The sequence below is a fragment of the Falco naumanni genome, chromosome 1, assembly GCF_017639655.2.
Source record: "Falco naumanni isolate bFalNau1 chromosome 1, bFalNau1.pat, whole genome shotgun sequence".
Lineage (NCBI taxonomy): Eukaryota > Metazoa > Chordata > Aves > Falconiformes > Falconidae > Falco > Falco naumanni.
In genome coordinates, this window is record NC_054054.1 from 117,633,998 (window position 1) to 117,655,914 (window position 21,917).

Here is a 21,917-nt window from a genome sequence, read left to right on the forward strand (position 1 = left end):
CTCAAGCATACGTCCTCAGGACACTCAGAGGTGATCCCACAATTTTTTATTTTTTTTTCCACAGGGCTTCTCTGATGCTATAATTTGCCCCTACCTGAATGGTGCTTCTTTCCGAAATCGCTCTCTGAATCTGTGCTGCTCAACATCAAACGCTGCACAGCTCCTGCGCACAACTGTCATTTCGTTCGCCTGCAGAGGAGCCACATGCTGCTTCACAGCTATCGCCAGCTTCTTTATATTGTTCCATTTTTCTGGCAGCTCCTGCAAGCAAAATTTAAATGCTGGTAGGCAGTATTTGCTATTCAATATAAGATGTGTCCGATCTGTTTATGGATAATCACAGAACAGGAAAAGCAACAGATTCCATGTCTAAAACTGTAAGGAAGTTTTCTTGTGATGCAAAGGCTAAGCACACAATTTGGAATAAAATTTACCAGTTAGTCACAATTTTGAAAACGAATGGAGACTGAGACCTTATAACTGACAGCTCTGATTGTAACCACATGTTCTGTAACTTCAGAAGAAGGGTTCCAGACTAGACCCTGGGCTCTCAGGGTGGTTCCATGCTCAAGAGAGAACAAGGATCCCACCACCAAGCCCAGCGGGACCCAGCACCTGCTGGGAGAGGCTGCAGGCAGGAGGATGGGCTGCGGCTGCAAGCTCATTGGATCACCCAGCTTCCCAGAGCTATTTAAGAAACACAGCCTGGGAAATTTCCTGGCAGCTCTTAGAGCAGAAGATGTTATACCAGAAGGACTTCTAGCCAGCTCTCTGGGGCAAATACCTCCAGATTGTGTATGTAATATTAGTAGTAAATAAGACTAGTTTCTTTCCCAGGGCTGCACCCAAGCTGCAAGTGCACAGCACTGCTGACAATGCACCCCCCGTACCCGGGATTTTCTTCAGAAAGGGATTTTATTTCTCCTCACTAGGCTTCTCAGGCCATATCTTCAGCCCACACACCGACACCAGCCAAGGGCTCTGCTGTCCTCGAGTCCCAGTGCTCTGCCCTTGGGAAGCCCACTTCCCCACGTACTGCGCAAGCTCACAGGAAAGTCTTTGGGTTTCTTTTTGTCCCACTCCACATATTTGAAGAGACTAATACAGACCCACCAACACTACAGAAAGAAGGGAAATAACCTGGAAGCAGCTCCGAGGCAGCGGAGCGGGGTCAGTCCCTCCTAAGGGGTCTCTTTCTGGCACTTGATATCCCAGTCTCAATAGAAGTCACTACCCATGACCACATCAGGGCACACCTGAAGCTGCTTCCTTGTCCTTCTCATACAAGCTACCAGCTCCTGCCCACCCATCCCCACAGCCACGGAGGAGGCAGCACCTAGGGGAGCTGATTTCTGGGTTTCCCGCTGTATACAGGAGTGAATGAATCATTCAACTACGTGTTGCTGTCGCTTGCCAGAAAGAACGAAACTGTTTTGTTACTTCCTGCATCTGAATGGCTCGCACAAATCTCTCATTTCTTCCATGGGAAAAACAAATCAGTTGTTGAAATATACCTGTGCAACAGGCACCAGAGAAGCAGCTCTCAGGCAGAGGAACCAGCAGAGCCGGGCTCCCCGCAGCACCATGAGTTATGTTGGCTGCTGCAACAGCTTCAGTCCAGAGCATCCACATAACGCAGCTCTCCTGTTTTCAGGGAGTCTATAGGAACCTAAGGATCACAACTGCACAAGCAGAAGACCAGACAACTGCCAAACCCCACTCAGCTCCCATCCAAGCCTGCAGCAGAAAACTGCAGCCTTTGCTGCACACGGCAGGAACATCTTTCCAAAAGGTCCTGCTTTTAACCATTGTGTCCTGCACAGATGCCTCTGCCTGCAGCACCCATGGCTATAGGGTGACCGTCAGCACGTAGCCACATGCTTCTCCACTGTAACATCTTGCCTGTTGCCAGTGCTTGTCTCCCATTTCCCAAGGCCCGCTGGGCACCTCACAGTCTTTTCTAACCTCCATCTCATGGTCCCCTTTCCAGAAAGGAAAGATTTTCCCAAAAGAAAACTGATTCATCAGACCCAGATGTGGAAAGGTGCCAAAGTACTTTCATAACCACTCTCAGTGATGTCCTCTGGGTCAAGCAAATTCAGTGTTACAGAACCAGTGGAGGACTGAAATCCTGTGAGAAGGCAACTCCTCTGCCAACATTATCCTTCCCATCTCCACTGTTGCCAAGAACTAGCTTATTTAAAAATAATTATAATTCAACCTAATTAACAGATGTATTTGAAAATGCATTAATTTTTTTCAAGAGTAATCGCTGGGAGTTGGAGCAGGCAATTCTATGTTTTTCATACATAACAAAAGGCTTAATCGCTGCTTTAAAAGAAAAATCTCAATATAACTCCAAAATTTAGAGCTATTAAGGCACATCCCGCAATAGCAAAATACTATCCACTGAGGCCCTCTAATGACAGGGAACAGGGTCTTAAATGTTCCTGCAACACTCTGAGCTCACAGTCTCTTTGACATCTGCTACTCAACAAACCGGCGTGTCCACCACAAGTTTTCACCCACCTCCATTTGCTTATAGACCTCCTCCGGCAGCTGCTGCTCATACGTCTTCAGCAGTTCGATGGTTTGCTTCAGGGGCTCAAACATGGCATCAGTGGCACTGAGCCTTTCTTTAACGGCCAGGAGATGGCCCATGATCTCCACCAAGCCATCATAATCACCTTTTTCAACCTTTTTGCTCAGACCTTTATCGGCAGTTTTGATGAACTCGTCAAGGTCAGCCAAGCTGTGCAACGCAAAGCAGGAAAGCACAAAATGAGAGCAGTTCCTATTGCAATAATTACCAGCCTTATGCCAGGCAGCTGGATGGCACGGACCAGGAAAAAGCCTGGCTAACTCTGTCCAGTGCATGGCAACGTGCTGAGCCCATCAGAACCACGGTTCACGCTCAGAAGGATCCACTGATGTGGCAGATTCCCACAAGGAACAGACAAATAGGTTGGGACTTCTCAGGTTGGAGCAAAGATACGTGAGAGGGAGTATAATGGAGACCTCTGAGCTCAGGAGTGGTCTGGAGAGAGTGAGTTTGCAATGACAGTTTTCATCTCATCTCTTCCAATGCAAGAATTCAAGATCCCCAAATGGACCCGGCAGGTTGCAAAGCTACACCAAACAGATTCTTCTTCACACACTGCCTTATTTCACAGGTAACTCCCTGCTGCAGGAGGATGCAGACAAAAATTCACAGCAGTTCAGAAAAGCAACCAAACGTTTGTGGGAGAAAAAAAAAAAAAAAAAATCCATTCAGGTATTTAAATACAAAGGCACAAACCCTGTCTCTCAAAGTCCTTGAGCTATAAACCGTTAGAGACAAGAGGAGTATTTGTTGACAAGAGGAGTTTCTCTGCCTGCTTACCCTGTTCTTAATCTCCCCAGCAACTGGGCACTGTCAGCAGAGGCATAATGAGCTCCTGGGTCTCTGCTCCTTTCCAGCACAGCCATTCTCCTCTTCTTGAAATGCTTACTTTTAAGTGCCCACTTAAATTCTGTGGACGCTGCTGGACCAAAATGCATCCTTAAATACTTCACCTAATAAAGACTAAACTGCTGAGTCAGGGACTCAATAAGAACTCCTAAATGCCCATGCCAAGCTGCACAAAAACCACTTTGCACATAAATTATCTAACAGAATTATGGTGCTGAAAAGAACATGAGATGATATCAACCACCACAAGCAGCAGCCTTTCACTGCTACAAATATCTGAAAGCATTCAAGACCTATGACATCCTTCAGTTGCAACTACTCAAATAAATCACCTGATGCATCGTCCTGCACAGACCTGGCAACTGAGCAGCTACACAGAGCAGGGAACACATGCTAATTCAAAACTTACATCCAAAACTCCTCCTTTTTTATAACCTTGAAACTACCTCCCCACGACTGCTCATAGCAGGCAACCTGAATTACTTTTTTCACAGAGTGCATTCAAAAGAGCAATGCATTTAGAAATACAGCAAGTACCTCATGGCATTAATGCAGCTTTACTGGTGGCTTATATCAAATTCAACAAAGCAAGCACAGAGCCCTAGCAGAGATCAGATTAGTTGGATGAGGATGAATGGACAAACAGACGTCCTATCTACCACCATGCAGCAAGCGCCAGGAGCGTTGGCTCGTGGGATGCCAATGGTCCCAAGTCCATATAACTGCTTCCACATCACACACTCAGTCGTTCCAGTTCCCAGCAGAGACCAGGGGGTGGAAGATATAGGGGATGTGATAGAGGTGGCATCAGAAAGTACAGGTCCCCTTCTCCTGCTCCTGTATTAGCCTGGTTATCAGTGTGAAATGATGAAGCCCACCCAAGACAAGGGAAACCCCCTTTGGTCAGCACAGGGCCTGCGGAGAGGAGGCAGGAACAGCTTTTACCTGTGCGTGACGTGGTCCACGAGATGCTGCTTGAACACCAAGCTCCACCGTTTAATCACGTTCAGCAAGGATGCCTTGAAAGGCCGAGCATCGACCTTCATCCAGCTGTGGAAGATCCTGATGGGCTCGATGCGATTCACCTCCTCGTAGATCTTCTCGTAGGAGTCTATCTGCTCTTTGAACTGCTGCAGTGTGGGAGGCGTCTCAGGGACCCCATCCTCTGCATGGGCCTCAATTTCTGCAGCAGTGAGGATGTGCCCGTAGAGGAGAAACTGGCGACAGAACTCCTTCCTGTCATCCCCGTAGAGGTAGGAATAGTGGTCAAAGGCACTGCGGTAATCGCAGCATGCTGCCATCACAGCCTGCACACGTCCCATCAGTTCATGGCGCATGTCGGCCAAGTCAGCCATGTCCTCCATGTCAGCCTAGCAGAGGAGAGGAGAGGAGAGCGCAGTGATGCAGGAGCAGCGCGGTACCTCCTCACTGCCACACAGCACGAGGGAGCACCACAGCCACAGACCTGGTAGTGGAGGAAGCCGCTGTGCTCGGCCAGCCTGGGCACCAGCGACGAGATAGAGTAGATGTCATTTATAAGACTTTCCACTATGTCATAGAAGCCATCGTTCGTGCCAGGGTCCAAGGAGGGATGAAAAATCAAATCTGGGATCACCAAATCCAGCTGCACCTCAAACAGGGGAGTGAGCCCTGCCTTGGGATCTGGTAGGGAAGAAAAGAGATGCCAAGATCATTCTCAAGGGGAGAAAAGTGATCTTGAGCCACCACCAACATCCTTCCACAAGATGCACACATGCCCCACAGGGACACCAGGCAGGTGTGATCACAGACACACCCTCTCTGGGTCCAGGTCTGCACATGACATGGAGGAGATGTTGGCAACTAGCTGATGTTCTGGTACTCACAGGAGATACTGGAGAGCAGATGAGACACAAGTGATTTAAGGACTGGAAAAAGTGCAAACGAAAACTTTAAAGAGACCAGGCTCTTTAGCTAATCAAAAGGCAGCCTGAGACCTGAACGGTTACACACATAGGTACTTGTCCAGGGGAAAAACAACAGGAACCAAGAGGCTCTTTAGTGGAGAAAGGCATGAAAAAATCCCAGCAACCGGAAACTGAAACCAAATGCAAATGTGAAGTTACGTGCCTGTTTCTAACAAGCTGTTGAAGAACTGGATGCAATTCTCCATCTGAGCGTGTCTCCACACGCAGAAGGGAAGTGTTCCTGGAGATGTGCTTCAGCTGGACACAAGCTGCTCTCAGCAGACTGAGTGAACCTCCACGGTTGACCTTAGGCAGGAGGTCCGATTTAGTGATTCCTGAATCCACCTCACCTCTTCACAGGACAAATGCTCAGGGCTTGAGGGCTTTTTTCATGCCTTTCATCAGCAGAACTGGCTCTTGACACTCTCCACAAATGAAAGATTGTGTGGCCTTGATGCTTTGTGCATGGGAAGGCAGGAGATGGCTGATGCCCAAGCAAAGGCTTGGGATGACACCTCAATTTTCTCTATCCATTAATCTATGCAAATGGTGTCTCTATCTTTACCCCCAAGCAATGCTTTGTTCCAGCGACTGGGGGATGGAGTCACCCACCCACCCACCTGGAGGCTGCCCCAGCACTTGTAAACTTTGTAAGAGGCAGAGCAGAAAGCCAGGAAGAAAGCAACTCCAGGTATAAGGGAAAGCGCAAACCAGAACCCTCCCTTTGGTGAGACTGAAGCTATCGCAACCAGAGGAGAGGAACCACAAGTCACCTGTGTTTTCCAGGAGGTACTTGAGCGAGCACTCAATGGCAGTGAAGAATCCATCCAGGACTATCTCATCCACGTAATCCACATAGGCTTTCCAGATATCAGACCCAGCGTCTGCAAGTAAGAGACTCTGGTTTTCCTGGAAGAAAAAGAAGATGCCTTCAAATACAGCAGGGCTGAGTCTGCCTTACAAGAGCACTGCCCACAGCTAAGGACTGGGGCCAGTGAGCACATGGGTACCAGCCTCATGGAAGGATGGGAAACCAGACAGGCAGGTGTTGCTCCTAATGACATGGCCACGGTTTGCTCCTTCTGTTGAGGGCTGCTTTGTCACCTAAAAGAACTCAAAATAATTTCAAGGTAAAAATAGAGTGCAACAGAGGCTTAGCAGCTCTGCAACATGTTCTCCTCCCTCTTCTCTAATGCCACAGGGCTTGAGGCTGCTTTGCACACCTGGGGCAGGGAGCACCCAGGGGTCTCCAAGGCTCAGCCCAACTCATGAAGACCCAGCCCTAGTGGCCTGTATAATATTACCTTGAGTCAATGAGGCTGTCAGGGTGGATTGCTTACACCTCTGCCCTACAAATGGTCATCTCAAGACCAGAGAACTTCTAAAATCAAGAATGGGCTTTTCAATAAACCATGTAAAACAGAAAATGATTGGAATCAGAAGACAAAGGGTTGGCTAACAACTTCTCAGCTCATTGTGTTCCCTTCTTCCAGGTAAGCTCCCAGACAGAAAATTCAGAGTTTTCTGGGTCACGGCAGGGACTCGCCCTTCCTGGGTTTCCTCTCTCCATCCTCACAAGGCCATGATGTGTACCTGCTCCCAGCACCTCCCAGGCTCCACTGTGCTCCCGTCCCCTGCCTTGTTACGCCCTCTGAGCGTTCCTTCTCCTAAGCCTGCCAGGGGCTCCCAACACAGGCACGGTCTCAAAAACCAGAAAGTCCAGCTTGCAGTGAGCAGAAATCAACACACACTGTTGTTGGGTGGTCAACATTGGCAGCATTTCACATGTGGGGGCACAGGAGAGGTGCCGTTCCCACCACCGCCCGGTAGCTTGGCACACACGAGGCAGAGTGGCATTGCCAGTTGGGCTTGAGCCAACCCAAACCTGCTGCTCCCCAAGTCAACACATCATAGCTGGGTGCTCAAACTCTCAGCAGAGCCAGCCGGGGCTCCGGCCCTTTGCAGACTCACCCCAGTTCATGTTCCTGATGCGAGAGACAGGGGAACTCCATAGGAATGAACTCTGCAGAACACCAGTCTGAGAGCACCACCCTCTCTTCATCATTCCCTGTCCTTGTAGCTGATAACGTCCCCTGGTTACTGGTGCCTTCCTGAGCCTTTACTTCAGAGGGCTCACCCTGGTGAAGGACGGGCAACAAAAGCCAGCCTCCCACTGCCCTGCCTTCGCCCTTGGTGCACATACCCAAAACCTCGCTGTGCTCCCCTAGGTGGTCTCAGCTCACCCGCCCCCAGAAACCCCTGAGGGAAGCCTGACAGACCAGCTCTTGGCCCTTCTGCTGCTTCTCCTCCAGGTTTGACCAGCAGGACAGAGGCATGGGGACACCCCGTTCCAGGCCATGGTGCCTTTCCCTCCCCAGGACCTTCATGCTGCTTTGCAGCTGGTCCTGCTCCCGTGAGCAGCATTGATGGTGCCACCGCACCAGCCCTCCTGCCATGACCACAAACCCCTGTTCTCCTTGGCCAATCCAGCAAGTGCCCTGATCTTTTGGGTGGTAGCTGGAGGCAGCCGAGCCCGTTCCAGCTGCAGCAGCAGAACAACATGGGTTCAGTGTGCAGAAAAGGGGGTTAGCGGTCCAGGAGTAGCTGCAGGCAGCGAGGTAAGGTGAGCAACAAGACCACAGTGTCCCACAGAGGGTCAGCCAGTTCTCTCCAGAGTCCAAAGCCAGACGGTGACCCTCAGGTCAGAGCTAAAATCCATCTCCCTCAAGGCCAAGGTGCTGTCCCTGACATGCATAACACCTCACTCCTGGAAGGTGAGGAGCAGAGCTTAGGATTTTCTCCTGGTCTGCAAATAGGGCTCCCAGCTCTGGCAAAGATGCTGGAACGCACCAAGGTTTCGGACAGCAGCTTTTCTCCTGTCACCCAGCCCCTCCCTGACCTGTCAGCATCACCTCCTGCTCCCACAGAGGGACAAGTTTGAACATATTTCAGAGGGGGATTTTTCCTCTGAGCAGTATCCCAAAGCCTGATCCACGACTCCCCTCTAGTGGCTCCACAACAGCCACTGTTCTCAGCCTCCATCGCCGGGCTGCAGCTGCTGCTCCTCCTGCCACGCACTGGGTGCCCAGCAATGCCCAGCCAAGCAGCCCCGCACCGAACTGGGTGCCCAGCCAAGCAGCCCCGCACCGAACTGGGTGCCCAGCCAAGCAGCCCCGCACCGAACTGGGTGCCCAGCCAAGCAGCCCCGCACCAGGCAGCTTCACCAGCTCGCTCATCAAGCTATTGTTAATTAACACCGGGTAAGGTTTTCAAAATGAGTTAAGGGGGTTAATTTTAAGGTGAAACAGCTCTGGACGCTTTCACCAGAGTGCAGACACACACAGAGCCCCAGAGAAAGTCCCCTCACCCTCAGCAGCGAGTGGATCCTCTGCCCCGACTCTCTGACAAGGCTGCAGCGCCTTTCCAGACGGTCCTGACAGTCCTCCAGGCTCAGCAGCGATTCCCTTTTGCAATCTTTCCTCTCGAATATGGGCGACACCCACGATCGCACAATGGTCTGGATCTCCTCAACATTGGTTTTGGCTTTCTGTATCCTCTGCTCGAGATCATAGACACCATCCATCACCACAGAGATGTGATCCCAGACACCTGGTAAAAAAAAATTAGATTGGCTACTTGTTCTTAGAGTTGCTGGGCCGAGCTCTTGTGCACCTTCCTTAAGACCAGCCTCTGACCTTTTCCCCATGGTCGCGTGTATTTCTCACCCATCATTAATGCAGAAGACTTACCACCTCCACCAAGAGAGCCACTTCTAGCTCCCTCCTACCCCAACAAGCCCTGGTACGGACAGCCACAGCCTCTGCTTCCTGCCAGGGTTACCATCACCACAAGGATGTCCGACGGTTCCGCTACCCAGGTTTGACTTCCCACTGACTGCTACTGGAGAGTACAACAGGCTGAGCATCCCTACCACCATGACTAGAGCAGAGACCCAAAGCCCTAACACACGGCCCGTACCAGCCCCAGGTGTCAGCAACGGCTGCATTTAGAAGCAGAGAACTTAGGGTTCACCTGCAGGAAAATCCCTTCATCTTTATTGTGCCATTGAGAAAGGGTTTTTCAGCATGAGGACTTCTGCTTTGCATGTTCCTAAGGGGGGACACTTCCTCCTGTTCATCCCACAAACCTGATGACAGAAATATATATTCCACCTGTGAGCAGTCTGCTTCCACAGAGAGGAAACAAATTGCCTTCCTCTGCTCCGCTGTGCCATTAAAACTGATCAAGCAAGAAGACTGGTTAAATCATCCCAAAGTCACGGTGCACAAACCCCACCTCTAGCTGCAGTATTTCATCCTTCTGGGGAAGATAACGAGGTGGTCCTGGCTCTCACTGGGACAAGTCTGTCCCAGTGCCAGATGGCTGGGCCAAGGGTTCCCACTCCCTGCACAATTGGGTGAGAAAGCAGCGCCTCGGGGACACAGGCACGCAGCCACGCAACAGGGCACCCAGGCTGGCACAGGGGGGGCAGCACAATCAGCGAGCAGATGCTCCAACCCCAGCCCTGCTGGCTCTCGCAAACCCAAACCTTGCCATCGCCTTGCAGGGCTGCTCACAGGGCAGCCGCTCCTCCCCAGAAGCCCAGGCTGAGCCCGAAGGGAGCAGGATCCCGTCCACAGCCCCAGCAGACCAAGGGAATGTGGAAAGGAGCAGGCAAGTTGGGGGCTGCCCTTCACCTCCCCAGCACTAGCTCTGCCGGAGAGTCCCCTGCCCTGCTGGGAGCTGCGGTGGGGAACCGAATTGTGGTGGGGCACATGCAGGAATCTGATGAGACCCAAACGCTCATTCCCCCAGCACAGAGCCAGCTCACCCTCCATCTTCCAGTTCAGCGTTTCTTCTGCCTCTTTCAGCTTCAGGTCGATATGGTGTAGTTGTCCCTGGATTAAAGGGTATTCGATCTCCAGGACTGTCCTCAGGACCTTGTTGTACCTGTTTGCCATCAGCTCCAAGTTGGCCACCATCTGCCGGTATGATTCCTTGGAGGAATAGATTTCTGCTGCCGTCGGTGGGATGGCTCCTATCTGGCTGCTAGACAGGTAGCTCACCTCCCTCAGCACCGAAACCAGCTGGAGAAACAAGGCAGAGCACTGAGCACGGAACAACACTCCCCATTTACCTGGCAGACACTCCCCAACCAATTCTGAGCATCTTCAGGGTTTCCCGCTGTTCTGTTCACAAAGCAGCGTGCTCTGAAAGGGGCCCGGACCTTCCTAGGCCATACACCATCTGCCTCCCATTGATCTTTGCCTCTGGTTTTCTTCTCAACCAAAGGCAGACAGCTCTGTTAACCATTCAGCCAGCAAACTCCCTGCAGTCTATAAAAACCACGAGGATCCCTGGTCCTCCCAAGCCAACCTCATCAATATGGTCTTTCAGCAATACCGTGCCTGCAAGCAGGGCTTAGCAGTTATGTAAGTGAAAGTCAAGATAGCTCCAGTTCTGTTGGTTTGCTGGGCTGACTGGCATTAAATAAATAAATAAATAAGAAACATCACCACAAACCTCCTGTGGCCTGGCCAGCTTTCACCAAAGACTTCTGCTGGAGGGTTCTCCCAGCCCAAACAAAAGCAGTCAGTGCGTGCTTGAGTTGCATTTAGACCAGATTGAGGGGGGTTATTAAATTATAAACTCAGGTATAAAGGTGTCCCTGTAACAAAGGGAGCAGCAAGGTCTTCCAGTACAATATACGACTTCTAAGACTAAAAATCTTTGGTCAGTTTAGTGGTTAGTGAGAGGTAAAACATTCCTGGAACCGCACATGTCGGCAGGGTGACAGAAATTCAGCACACCATACAGGCAGGGGCGAGCTTGAGGTGCAGCTCCCTAGAAATCACCTTTCCCTTAGGCTGGCACATTATATCAACCCTTCCTGTGAAGACGCAGGGAAGAAATCTCTCTCTGATCCCATCCCACTCATGCCCTCTAGTCCCTGCCTCTCTTTTCAGCAGGAAAACTGGAAAGCTGCAGGAATGAACAGAAACAGGTGAAGCCACAAGCACAGGGACTGTATCTGTCACTGCCCTGGGTGACAGGCAGGGGTTCCTGACACCTCTGTAGATGACGCTCCAACACTTCCCACAGAAGCATCAAATCCAGTCTGGAGATGCTGACTCAGCTGCTCACCCTGGCTACTCAGGGTCTTTCTGCCACTGGCCTTAACTAGAATTTTTTCTGCTTAAACCATAGTCCTGATATTTTACGAAGAGATAGAGCACACAAAGAGGATGGTAAGTTCATGTTAACCAACACAGAAGAGGTTCCACGGACCTCAGCAGAACAGATCCAGCACCAACCCCACCAGCCCTCCCACACACAGTGGGACTGGAGAAATGCCCGCAGGCAGGCAGGCAAGCTAACGGGTGGCAGTTTTTACCTGGGGATCAAAATTGACTGTGATCAGTTTGGTTTCTGGATCCCGACAGATAAGTGGTTGAATAAGGTTGTACTGTGATTTTTCTGAGACTGTCTGGGACCAGTCTGCATAAAGCTTTTCCTGGTACCTGCCAGAAAAAAAAGAAGAAAAAAAAAAGAAAAAAATGAAAAAAAACCCACCTACCGTGTAGCTACCAAGCCAGCAGACCAAGGAATATAACTAAATGAAAGCCAAGCCCATTTCTGAGAACTGAAGAACATGAAGGAATATTAAAAACCCATCCACACCATCTACATGAACAACACAGCTTCAAAGACAAGCACCTGAAAATGAGCAACAGCATCGTCAGGAGGGCAAAGATATCTCAAGTACCATCTTTAGCAGAGGACGCAAACTTTCAAAAGGATTTAGCCTACAGTAATAGATAAGCAGCTACTGGGCATTTCCAAAGTGTCCAGCAGGACAGGTGACTAAACCCGTACAAATGCTGGGATGGATGCAGTTGCCTGCACTTCTCAGAGCCATTGCAGAGGAACCGTCACCTTCAGGGAAATTCAGCTCTTCAAGAACTCAGTGACACCACTGAGGATGGAAATACAGAGAGCTGAAGAGGGGTCCTGGTATCTCACGTGTCATGGACAGTCCAACCACCCAAGCAACACACTCTTCTGAAAATCACCTTGTCACCTGAGCACTTTGGGAAATGTCACCCAGAAAACACGACCTCTGTTGAAGTCACCCATGACCCTCTTGTCTGTCTACTCCCTTCTGAAAGGCTGCACTGTAATTATTCAGCTTTTCTGTTGGCAACTAGATACAGAGTTCCCTCCAGCTGCCCTGCAGCCAGCAGACCCTGCAGAGACATCTTCCTGGCAGGGTGGCTCTTCCCAAGGGAAAGCCCAGAGCAACCAGCTTGGATTTAAAATCAAACATTAAGATACTAAGTCAGGGACAAAGAATCCCACTCCAAACTGTGGAATATGCACATCACAGCCACTGTAAACACACTCTGTGAGCGGGCACAAGTGGATTGAGACTTCTGGCCAGCCCAGGTTTCCTACCACAGCAGCTTTGACACCCAACAGAAGCTTGTTGCAACGCTTCTGCCAGGCTGCACAGCCCCCGTTCCTCCCATGCAAACTTCTCATTTCGAGACATCCCAGAAAGCCTGTGGTATACACAGCACTCCTCCTCCTTCTCTCTTGTCAGAAAATTTCCTCTGGCTCAGAAAGCGACATTCCCAGGCCCTGGGCTGGCAAATGTGCTGGAAGGTGGCTTAGAGGTGAAAGTTTTCCGTACCGTTACAGCCTTACCTGAGCCACCTCTTACCTGTCGAGCAGCCGGATCATTTCTTCATACTTCTCCATCACCCTCCGTCCTTCAGCAGAGTCCAGGCAGCTGGTAGCACAACAGACAAACTCAGCATTACGCTCAGCTCTGTGAGACTGTCATCTGTACTTACCCCCTCCCCAAGACTACCCACCGGTTTGCAGGCAGACTCTGACTGGCGACCTCTGACTTCATCCCCACCACCCCACCAAAAATCCTTTCGCTGTGCTTAGGCTCCCCCAGCCCCGCTGCGCTCCCGCAGGTGCCTGCAAGAGGGGAACATCCTCCTGGCAGGGAGAAGGGCTCAGGGCTGCTGGAGGGACACTGGTCTCCTACACACCTAAAGCTCCCAGTTTCACGCCCCACACTTGTACCCAGCGTGGCAACTGCCGCTTACCAGCCAGCACTTCCTACGATCAAAGCAGTTCAGAAGGAACCGGCCTGTGGCCGCCAGGAGATGCAGCTCTTCCCAGTGCCAGATTTGTGCCCCTCAAGCCGTAGGAGCAGGGCAGAGCAAAGGCAGGCTGGAGCGTGGGGAGCCCAGGCTGTACAGCTGCCTCTGAACCCAGGGAGGCAGCTGGCCAGAATAATTCCTATAAGGCCACCTTCTCCCCACTGTTTCACCTACAATATCAAAGCTTTCCTGAAAGTGGTTGTTGATTTCGGAGGATATTTTGACAAAATCTGAATTAACTTAAACAAAACTTAGCAAAGGGACTGGCTGAGCAGTCACCACTGGGCAAGTGCCGATCAAACCTTCTGGAAGAAAACAAGTCCTCTAAACGAACCCCAGCAAAACCATCTTTGTTTTCCCCTTTTTAATCCTTTTCCCCTTTCAAGTTGTACATAGGAAACAACATTACATCACCCCTGCTGCAGGGCATAGGCTATTAACTGCTCCAAACAGAGGAAAGAAAAATCAATGCAAAATGCAGATCTAGGTCCTTCTTCATAGTTCACAAAATTTGCCATTCAGATTCAAACCAGACATGATAAATTGGGCTCTGTGCTGGGAATGGTCCAAAAGCTTGTTTCATTGCACTGAAGTCATCACTGCTGCAGAATAACTGTGCTCTTAAAGACATTTAATGGCAATACACAGTGAGGGTAGGCTACGAATATTGCAGTGATGGAGGTGGCTTATTTTGGTCAAGAACATTAAAAAAGTAGATCCATTTACTCAGAACTCTGTTCTAGCACAAGTAAAGCTATTCCTGTGAGGTACAAGGTGCAGTTCCTGCAGCACCTTCAGTTGTCCTAAGACAAACACTACTCTGCTTACAGGGCTCAAGTGCTGTCTCATACAGTGCCATGAGATGGGGTAGATGCGAGCGTGGAGCCACACTTCTCCAAGACCACCCACAGTAACAAGCATTCGGGTGATAAGCATTCCAGCACTAGCTTCTTTCCTTGATCTTGGGAGATTGCTCCTTTGTTTGATGCTGAGAAGACTGCCTTATGTCAGTGTCCAGCACAGTTCTCATCTGTTCGCCAACCTGGAAACTCCAGCAATCCACCTTAGATGAGTGCAGTCCAGCACTGCCCTGCCATTCACAGCTTGGTGGTGCCACAACCGGGGCTGCTCCCAGGGAGCCCTGGAGAACACGCCGAGTGGGATTGCAGTGGAAAAGGTCCTGATACCTCTTTCAGTTGCAGCCCAGAACTATGTCTGAAAGCTGAACAGCCCATGTACTATCCCACTGTGCCTCTTAACCACTTCAAAACCAATCCAGTTAATGAGTTTCTTCAAAAAAAATGATCGCAGGGAAGCTGATTAGCACCAGTGCAATCACTTCACACCTCTTTGGCTAAGAATTATTTCAGCTATAACCATTAGATAATGTTCAACACAGAAAGAAAAATCAGATTGATTAGAGAAAAGATATCAAGATGGTCATAAAGCAACTTAGCTGGAACAGACACGCACAGATGTGGGATGCGCCTGAAGTGATCAAATGGCACCTGGATTCGTGCTCGCAGCTCCCGAGCCCAGCCCAGCGCCCCAGCTACTGGTGGCATGTTCTTGTGCACAGGGGGGCATCCTGGGGAGGGCACATTGAAACAGCATTTGACTGAACACTGCACTGTAACCCCAGAGATACACCCACAGCAACTCATCTGCACAAAACTGCTCCAATTTCCCAGCTTCCTTCCTTAAATCCAACACCTACTACACTGAGGTAAGTCTGTGAACAGGGCAAGTCTCTTAGTGCCTCTGGAGCTTGAGTAAGGACCTGAGGTCAAAGGAGAAGCTCAGCATGTTAGTGCTGATACAGAACTATCCTTTGCCTGGGATGCATTCCCTGCTCCCCACAAACACTGATGTAGGGATTTCTGCCCATCTTATCTAACACTCACAGAACAACACCCCCTAAATTCACAGTAGATGATGGACTCATCCTCCATGAACTCTCCATCCCCTTTGTTAACCTGCACCTGTTCCAGCAGCACTGTCTCTTCAGAACAAGGCAGGTCCAGGACTGTACTGGTTCCAGTACGGTCTTTCCGAGGCAAATAAATGGGTTGCAGTTCAAAAACACACACTCTAATCCTCATGATCTGATAGGAGCCTAACCATTGCCTCCCGTGGCAATGCTTGTGGGGGGCAATAAACCTGGAAAAGGCTGATTAAGCTCTTGGTTTAAAAGTCCCACTTGCATACTTTGCATTCACAGCATAACAAGGGACACACAGTAAATTCATATCGGGGAGCACATGAGTGGGTTTGCAGATCCCATGGGGCATTAGAGGCAGCGCACAAGGGTGGAGGGAAACCCCTTGTCACAACCCTGCTGAGGGAAAAACTCAGCATGTGTCTTCACTCCCAGTCACATATCACATATACACGTTTAAAGGATATTTTTCCAAAAAAAAAAAAATTATTTGCTTTAATACTAAGGACAGAGCTTTCCCAGGCAGTTCCATTTCCACCAAGAGCTAGAGAGGCTGAAAATGTTTCTGATTTGGGGAGCTTTGATTTCCTTAGAAAAAGCAAATTGTTGTCCCCTCAAAGTTAACCTAAATCCAACTTCCTGCAAAGTCAATTTTACTCAGCACATGCCACCCACCGAGCTCCGGCTCCGCCTGGCTGTGCCTGCAGTAGATCAGCCTAGCACGGTCCAGGGCACTGTTGAACATGTTGATGAGGACACAGTATTTGTCAGCAGCATCCACAGCAATCACTGGTCGCTCCAAAAGGCTCCCAAACATGTCCAGCAACTGTGGAGGCGACGAAGCAGGGAAAGAAAGGGGAAAAAATTCACAACCCTGACTCTGCAGAGAAACCCACTGAGATCTTCCTCACTAGCCCAGATGTCTACATCAACGGGAACTTTGGAAAAGTGAAATCTTTCTTCTTTACCCCGCTTTTCCCCGTAGTCCCTCCCTTTGTTACACAGATGCTCAGACTTTCTCTGTGGGTGAACCATATTCCAACTATCATTCTTCAAATGCTTCAGAATTTGCTCTTTTTAAAAAAAAAACTTAGAAAGATAAATACTATCATTTTCTACAATCTTTTCCACAAACACTTATGTTCAGATTTTTCAGAGAATCCCATTTACCTTTTCTGCAAGACAGATTAAGTTGTAAACAATACAGCCTTGTTTCCAGAGAACCTCTGTTTCCAAAATTGAAACACATCCACATATTAACAATAATCACCTAGGTTTTTAATATGGGTTCTCTCCTAGAAAAAGCATCATTTCCTCCGACTCACAGACAGAGACAGAAGGAAAAATTCCTGGCACCCAACAGCCTGATTTGAAAAATTTAACTGTTCTTTCTAAAACTGAACAAAGGTTCATTCTGTTTGTGCCTTAATGAGAAGAGCAGAAATACTCCCAAAGCTTTCTAGCAAAACACTGCTGCCAGCTCCAGGGCTCGGCAGTTTGGGAGGGACCCACAGGCTGTGCATCGCCAGCCAGGACCAGCCCCAAAGCTACACGTGGCCTTGTGGCATCAGCCCCGTGTGCCTGTGGCTACAGCACTGCCCGGCCTCTGCGCAACCACCGGGGCAAGCCACAGGCGCCCCGATTTCCCTTCTGCGAAGGGATGCGACGCACAAACCTTGAAAGCATGCTCCATGTCCGAGGCATCGTCAAAAGCCTGGATGAAAACAGTGCCCAGCCGCCGGTCGATGTCTTCTACTTTCTGCTGGAAACCAAAGGCGTCTTGCTCAAACTCCTGCGGGAAGGCAAAGCAGTGAGGTGTGAACCTGAGGTGGCAACAAACAGGTACCTGCGACCCTCCTGACCCAAAGATCTTTCCTCTTTTGTTCACCATGAATTAAACCACCCCTCTGGCCAGCCTCCAGCCACTGCAGCATGGCAAAGCCCCACAGAGCCTGAAGATGTTGCTGCACTGTCCCACGGCTGAGATCACAGCCCTCCAGGATGGATCCTTTGGACCTGAGGGCTGTCCACAGTCCAGTGAACACTAACTTCAGCCTGGAGGCAAGACAGACTACTTCTGCATGCTCTTCCTCCCATGACTTGGCCTGAAGACTACACCATCATCCAAAAAAACCCCACAGATGCACCTGCTGAGCTCCAAATCCAACCTGCTTTCAAGCCAAATCAAGCCTGTGGGGGTATTTAACCCGAGCGGCCACAGCCTCACTCTAGCCGAGCCTGCTCTGAGCAGGGAAGATGTGCTGGGTGACCTCCAGAGGTCCTTTCCAACCTCAGCAGTGCTGTGTTTGTGTCACTTCCATTGTCTTCTAGCACCGCTTTTCTTGCTCCAGTTATAATAAACCCTTTGAAGGTCAAGCGTAAAATCTACGTTTGTTTTCCTACAGGTAAAAGAGCCCAAATCAAAGACTGAAGCTGACAAACTGGGAGACTTCAGTCCTTCTGTCCTCGCTTGGACAAAGCCACTGAAAATTAGGCCACGTGTCGCTTTTCTGACAGAACAAAGGCATAAGGCAACAGCTTTTGCTGTCACCACTGCTGAGCTCCAGCAGAAACAGATGCCATATTTCAGCTTAAAAAGAGGCTGTAGATAGTAACAGAGGGTGCAAAACCAAAGCATTGGAAGAACAAGCATGACTCAGAGTCACACCAAAGGCCACGGGGTCACTGAAGCCCAGCCAGCTCCTGCAGAGCCACCGCTCTTTCCGTGCCCTCCTTCCTGAAGGAGGGGTGACACGGAGCAAGCAGCTTTCCAGCAAGATCCTCCCAGGCAGCACTGGGGACACGCTATCCTCCACGGAGACGTACTGGGAACCACAGGAAGCAAAGCAGAAGCCACCCATCACCACACCAGGCAGGTCCCAGCACCCGAAAGCACCGTGTCCCACTGCCAGCCCAGCCATCCTTCACCCCAGCACAGCCCCTTCCGAAGGGAGCAAGGCAGGAGCCCACCGGAGGGAGGACTCTGCCGCAGGGTTACCTTCCACTTGGATGTCTGCCAAGGATGGTTACCCCACAAGCAGCACGAGACTCGAGCTCCTCACCACAGAGCTTCCCTATGGCCACTCCAGTTTTAGCGCTCCATGCCCTAGGTGTGTGGACAGGCTTCACCATGTCCCGCTCACCAGACACAGCAAACCAACCCCAGGGCAAACGGGACAAGCCGCAGAAGAAATCAAAGACCCTCCAAGATCAGACACACTGATGGGACACAGACCCCTTCAGAAATGCCACTCCTGCCCCTCCTCCATAGCTCGCCCAGGCTGCGCTGCTCAGTGTCAAAGCCAAGAACAGGAGTTTCTGAAGACTCTAAGGAGGCAACACGTTTGCTTTGCCCTGCTCGTACAACACACGGTGCAGTGAGCATCTGTGAGCCCAATGGCCATTGAGCCATGACCCAGAGGGCTGGAGATATTCTTTGAATAAAAGCCTCTGAGAGCACCAGATGCCACACGTTCATCTAGCCAAGAGCAAACATCCCCAGAGATCACCTGATCCGGCCCTCATCATGCAAGCTAGACACCAGCAGGGAAGCAGAGACGTGGACGTTGGATGATACACACCAGCAAGCACCACGTACAGGGAAAGCCCATGTAAAAGGCATGGAAATCCAGGTTTCGCAGCTGCACTGGTCTAAGGTCCTGAACTAGCAAGCTATGCTAGAGACAGACCTGCAAGAACTCCCAAATCGCTGCAGGAAAGGCCAGCAGCTCCCTGTTCCCTACAGTGACAGATCAGATCACAGCAAAAGGAGGAGCGAGCTGCGAAGAAGCTACCAGGACTGCACACGAGCCAGGACTCACTCCATCCCAGAGGAAGCTGCTGCTTTGGAAACACGCCCGTGTTGCTGGTGTTCCTGCAAGCTGGTCCCACCTACCGTGTTGGTCAGGTCCAGACAGTCATAGGTTCGCTCTGCAAACACCTTGTACGCCTCCTGGAATTCCTCATACATGTCCAGCACCTGCTGGCCCAGGGCCTTCCCTTTAATCCCGCTGAACTCAATCTTTTCCAGCTTCATCAGTTCCAAGGCAGTTGCCAGGAGATCCTTCAAAGTCAACGGAGGCACACAGAGGTTATGACATTGACAAAAAAAGATAACAGTTGTCACCAGGCAGAGCCACGTTTGCAGCCATGCCAAAGGGCCTTCCCAAGCACACCACTGGTGCTCAAGCTGAGTGGAACAAATGGAAAGGGGGGAGCCAGATCCTACCTGTCCTGGGCATCAACGGCTGCTCATAACACAGCCCTCCCTAGGGGGACTTGCTGCTGCCCCTGGAAATGCTATGCCAACTGTAAAATTGCCTTTAAGGGCATTTAGAGGACAGATCCAAACCAACATACGGGACCCTGACAGGTCAGCCAGCATAGCTAAGGATCCCAGTTTTAGAGGCATTAACCAAGAAGAGACCTCTGATGTTTACTGGTACCTGGACTGACCAAAGCTCAGTCAAGCCTCCATGTGTCCAAGTGGGCATTACTGACCCTGCCCAGCTGGCCTTCTCTGATAAGATGGGGATGGGGTCCTTCCCTTCCCACCCTCTGCAGCCTGGCAGGGCCTGACCTTGCGGTGCCACCTCTCAGGAAAATGCCCCATGCACCCCACTACAGCAGCAGCACTGGGCAGCCCTGCCACCAGCCCACCCATCTCTTCTGGTGGGGCTAAGCAAGAGCAGGTTGAATGTCCATGTCTCAGGGGACCAGGAGAAACATGTTGATTTCAAGCACAGGAATGTACTGGTGGCCATCCTGCTCACCCTGAGCTCAGGGGACAAGCCAAAAAGCAGAGTTAAGTGGGTACGGACCTTCCAAAGAGGTGGCACTTAGCCAGTGCCAGACCCACCTACCAACCTGAGCAGAAGGACACATCTGTGTATCTCAGACATGCACCAAGCAGGACATGGTAGAACAAGGTCCTAGCCTTGCTGTAACAGAAGACCTAACAGTAAAGTGAGCAGCTCCATCCCCTGCCATTGGGTGAAGCTACAGGAAGGGAAGATGCCAGCAAGCAAAAGCATGGCCACAGAGCTCTCCTGAAGGCTTGCAATATTTTTCAAGACTAGAGTCTCACCTCCACCATCTCCAGTCTCTTCAGAAAGCTGTCCAGCCTCGCAAACACCATCGTGGCGTGAAAGCCCCACTCCCTTACTTCTTGGCCTGGTTCATAGTACGTGTGTAGTTTTTCCCTTCTCTCCTCAAAAGCCTCTTTGAAAGAATTCAGGATGCCAAGCACCATTTGCACCTTGCCCAGGCTCTCTTCCATCTCTCCTTTCAGAAGGTCTTCTGGAGACAAGTACACCAGGGCCTGGGAGAGAAAATCATACCTGAGAGGCCACTTCTGCTGTCACAGAAAACAGTGACTTCTTACACTGAATGCGTTTGAACCTATCTCTCAAGTTACGAACCACTTAGCCAGGGAAGAAGAGGGGTAAGGAAGAAAGAAGGGAGTTCCGAAAAAAACTCCCCTTGGCCAATGCAGTCATCATGGCCACGCACCTGCTGAACGAGAAGGTTGCAGATTTCCTGGAGTAGCACTACTATCCGCGCAGGCATGTTGTAGTGCTTGGAGGTGACCCAGATCAAACACACCACATGGAGCAGCGGGACCAGGAAAGGCTTCACCTCGCTGAACTCAACCCTCTCTATGTCCTCCAAGTGGCACTTGAGGGGCATCAGGTGCAGGTGGATGTCCCGAGCCTCGGTCAGAGCTGCGTTAAGAGATGGGAAAAGCGGTAAGGTCCGCCAGGCTGTGGTGCATTAGGTTACGAGCTGGCAGCTGGCCTCGCCTCACCTCACCAGATGGAAAGGTACCCGGGGAAACAAACCATCCTGACAAGCACCAAGCACACTCACCCACACGTGTGCAGAGGATTGCTCACCCTTGAACACTGCTCACCTGGCAGCAACCAGAAAAGGAAGTAAACTGACATGATGGCAAGGGACAGGGAGCTGGGACAGAGCTTTGTGCATCCACAACTGCAACGGAAAATCGTCCTGCTACAACACGGGATGCAGAGCTCTGCCTCGTTTTGTGCACTGCAGGAACCCTGCCTTCCTCTCGGGTGACACAGGTGACAACACCTGCCTGCTTTCATCAGCAGCCTTGAAATCCTCACACTCAAAGGTCCCCATCCTAAAGTGCAAACTGCTGTTCCCTTAGCAAGGGTCAGGTTCAGGCTGCAGTGCCCAAAGCCTGGGAAATAGCAGTCCAATAAAGCAGCCTCAGTTAGCTACAAGATCTGTTCTGTTATCCTGAACTCCCATTCCTGCAGCCTGATACCAGAGGAGCTGGTGAAAAAGTTAGGGCGAGTCCTGCTGGATTAGCGCAAACGCTTTATTACAGCAAATTCCCAGATCCACTCAACCTGACCTTTGGGAAGGGTCTGGCT

At 50.6% G+C, this 21,917-nt stretch overlaps 1 protein-coding gene across 1 annotated transcript in view; it reads right to left on the reverse strand.

The window, feature by feature from the left end:
* Window positions 1-21,917, reverse strand: part of DNAH9 (dynein axonemal heavy chain 9) — a 188,722-nt gene that overhangs the window by 160,217 nt on the left and 6,588 nt on the right. The window contains exons 5-19 of the mRNA XM_040588011.1: window positions 21,025-21,236; window positions 20,600-20,833; window positions 19,409-19,576; window positions 17,189-17,305; window positions 16,189-16,339; window positions 15,048-15,162; window positions 13,121-13,189; window positions 11,792-11,918; window positions 10,229-10,484; window positions 8,765-9,006; window positions 6,171-6,306; window positions 4,917-5,113; window positions 4,397-4,821; window positions 2,530-2,752; window positions 95-261 (exon numbers count right to left, since the gene is read on the reverse strand). Coding sequence (XP_040443945.1) covers window positions 95-261; window positions 2,530-2,752; window positions 4,397-4,821; window positions 4,917-5,113; window positions 6,171-6,306; window positions 8,765-9,006; window positions 10,229-10,484; window positions 11,792-11,918; window positions 13,121-13,189; window positions 15,048-15,162; window positions 16,189-16,339; window positions 17,189-17,305; window positions 19,409-19,576; window positions 20,600-20,833; window positions 21,025-21,236 — 2,839 coding nt within the window. The remainder of the gene's footprint in view (window positions 1-94; window positions 262-2,529; window positions 2,753-4,396; window positions 4,822-4,916; window positions 5,114-6,170; window positions 6,307-8,764; window positions 9,007-10,228; window positions 10,485-11,791; window positions 11,919-13,120; window positions 13,190-15,047; window positions 15,163-16,188; window positions 16,340-17,188; window positions 17,306-19,408; window positions 19,577-20,599; window positions 20,834-21,024; window positions 21,237-21,917) is intronic.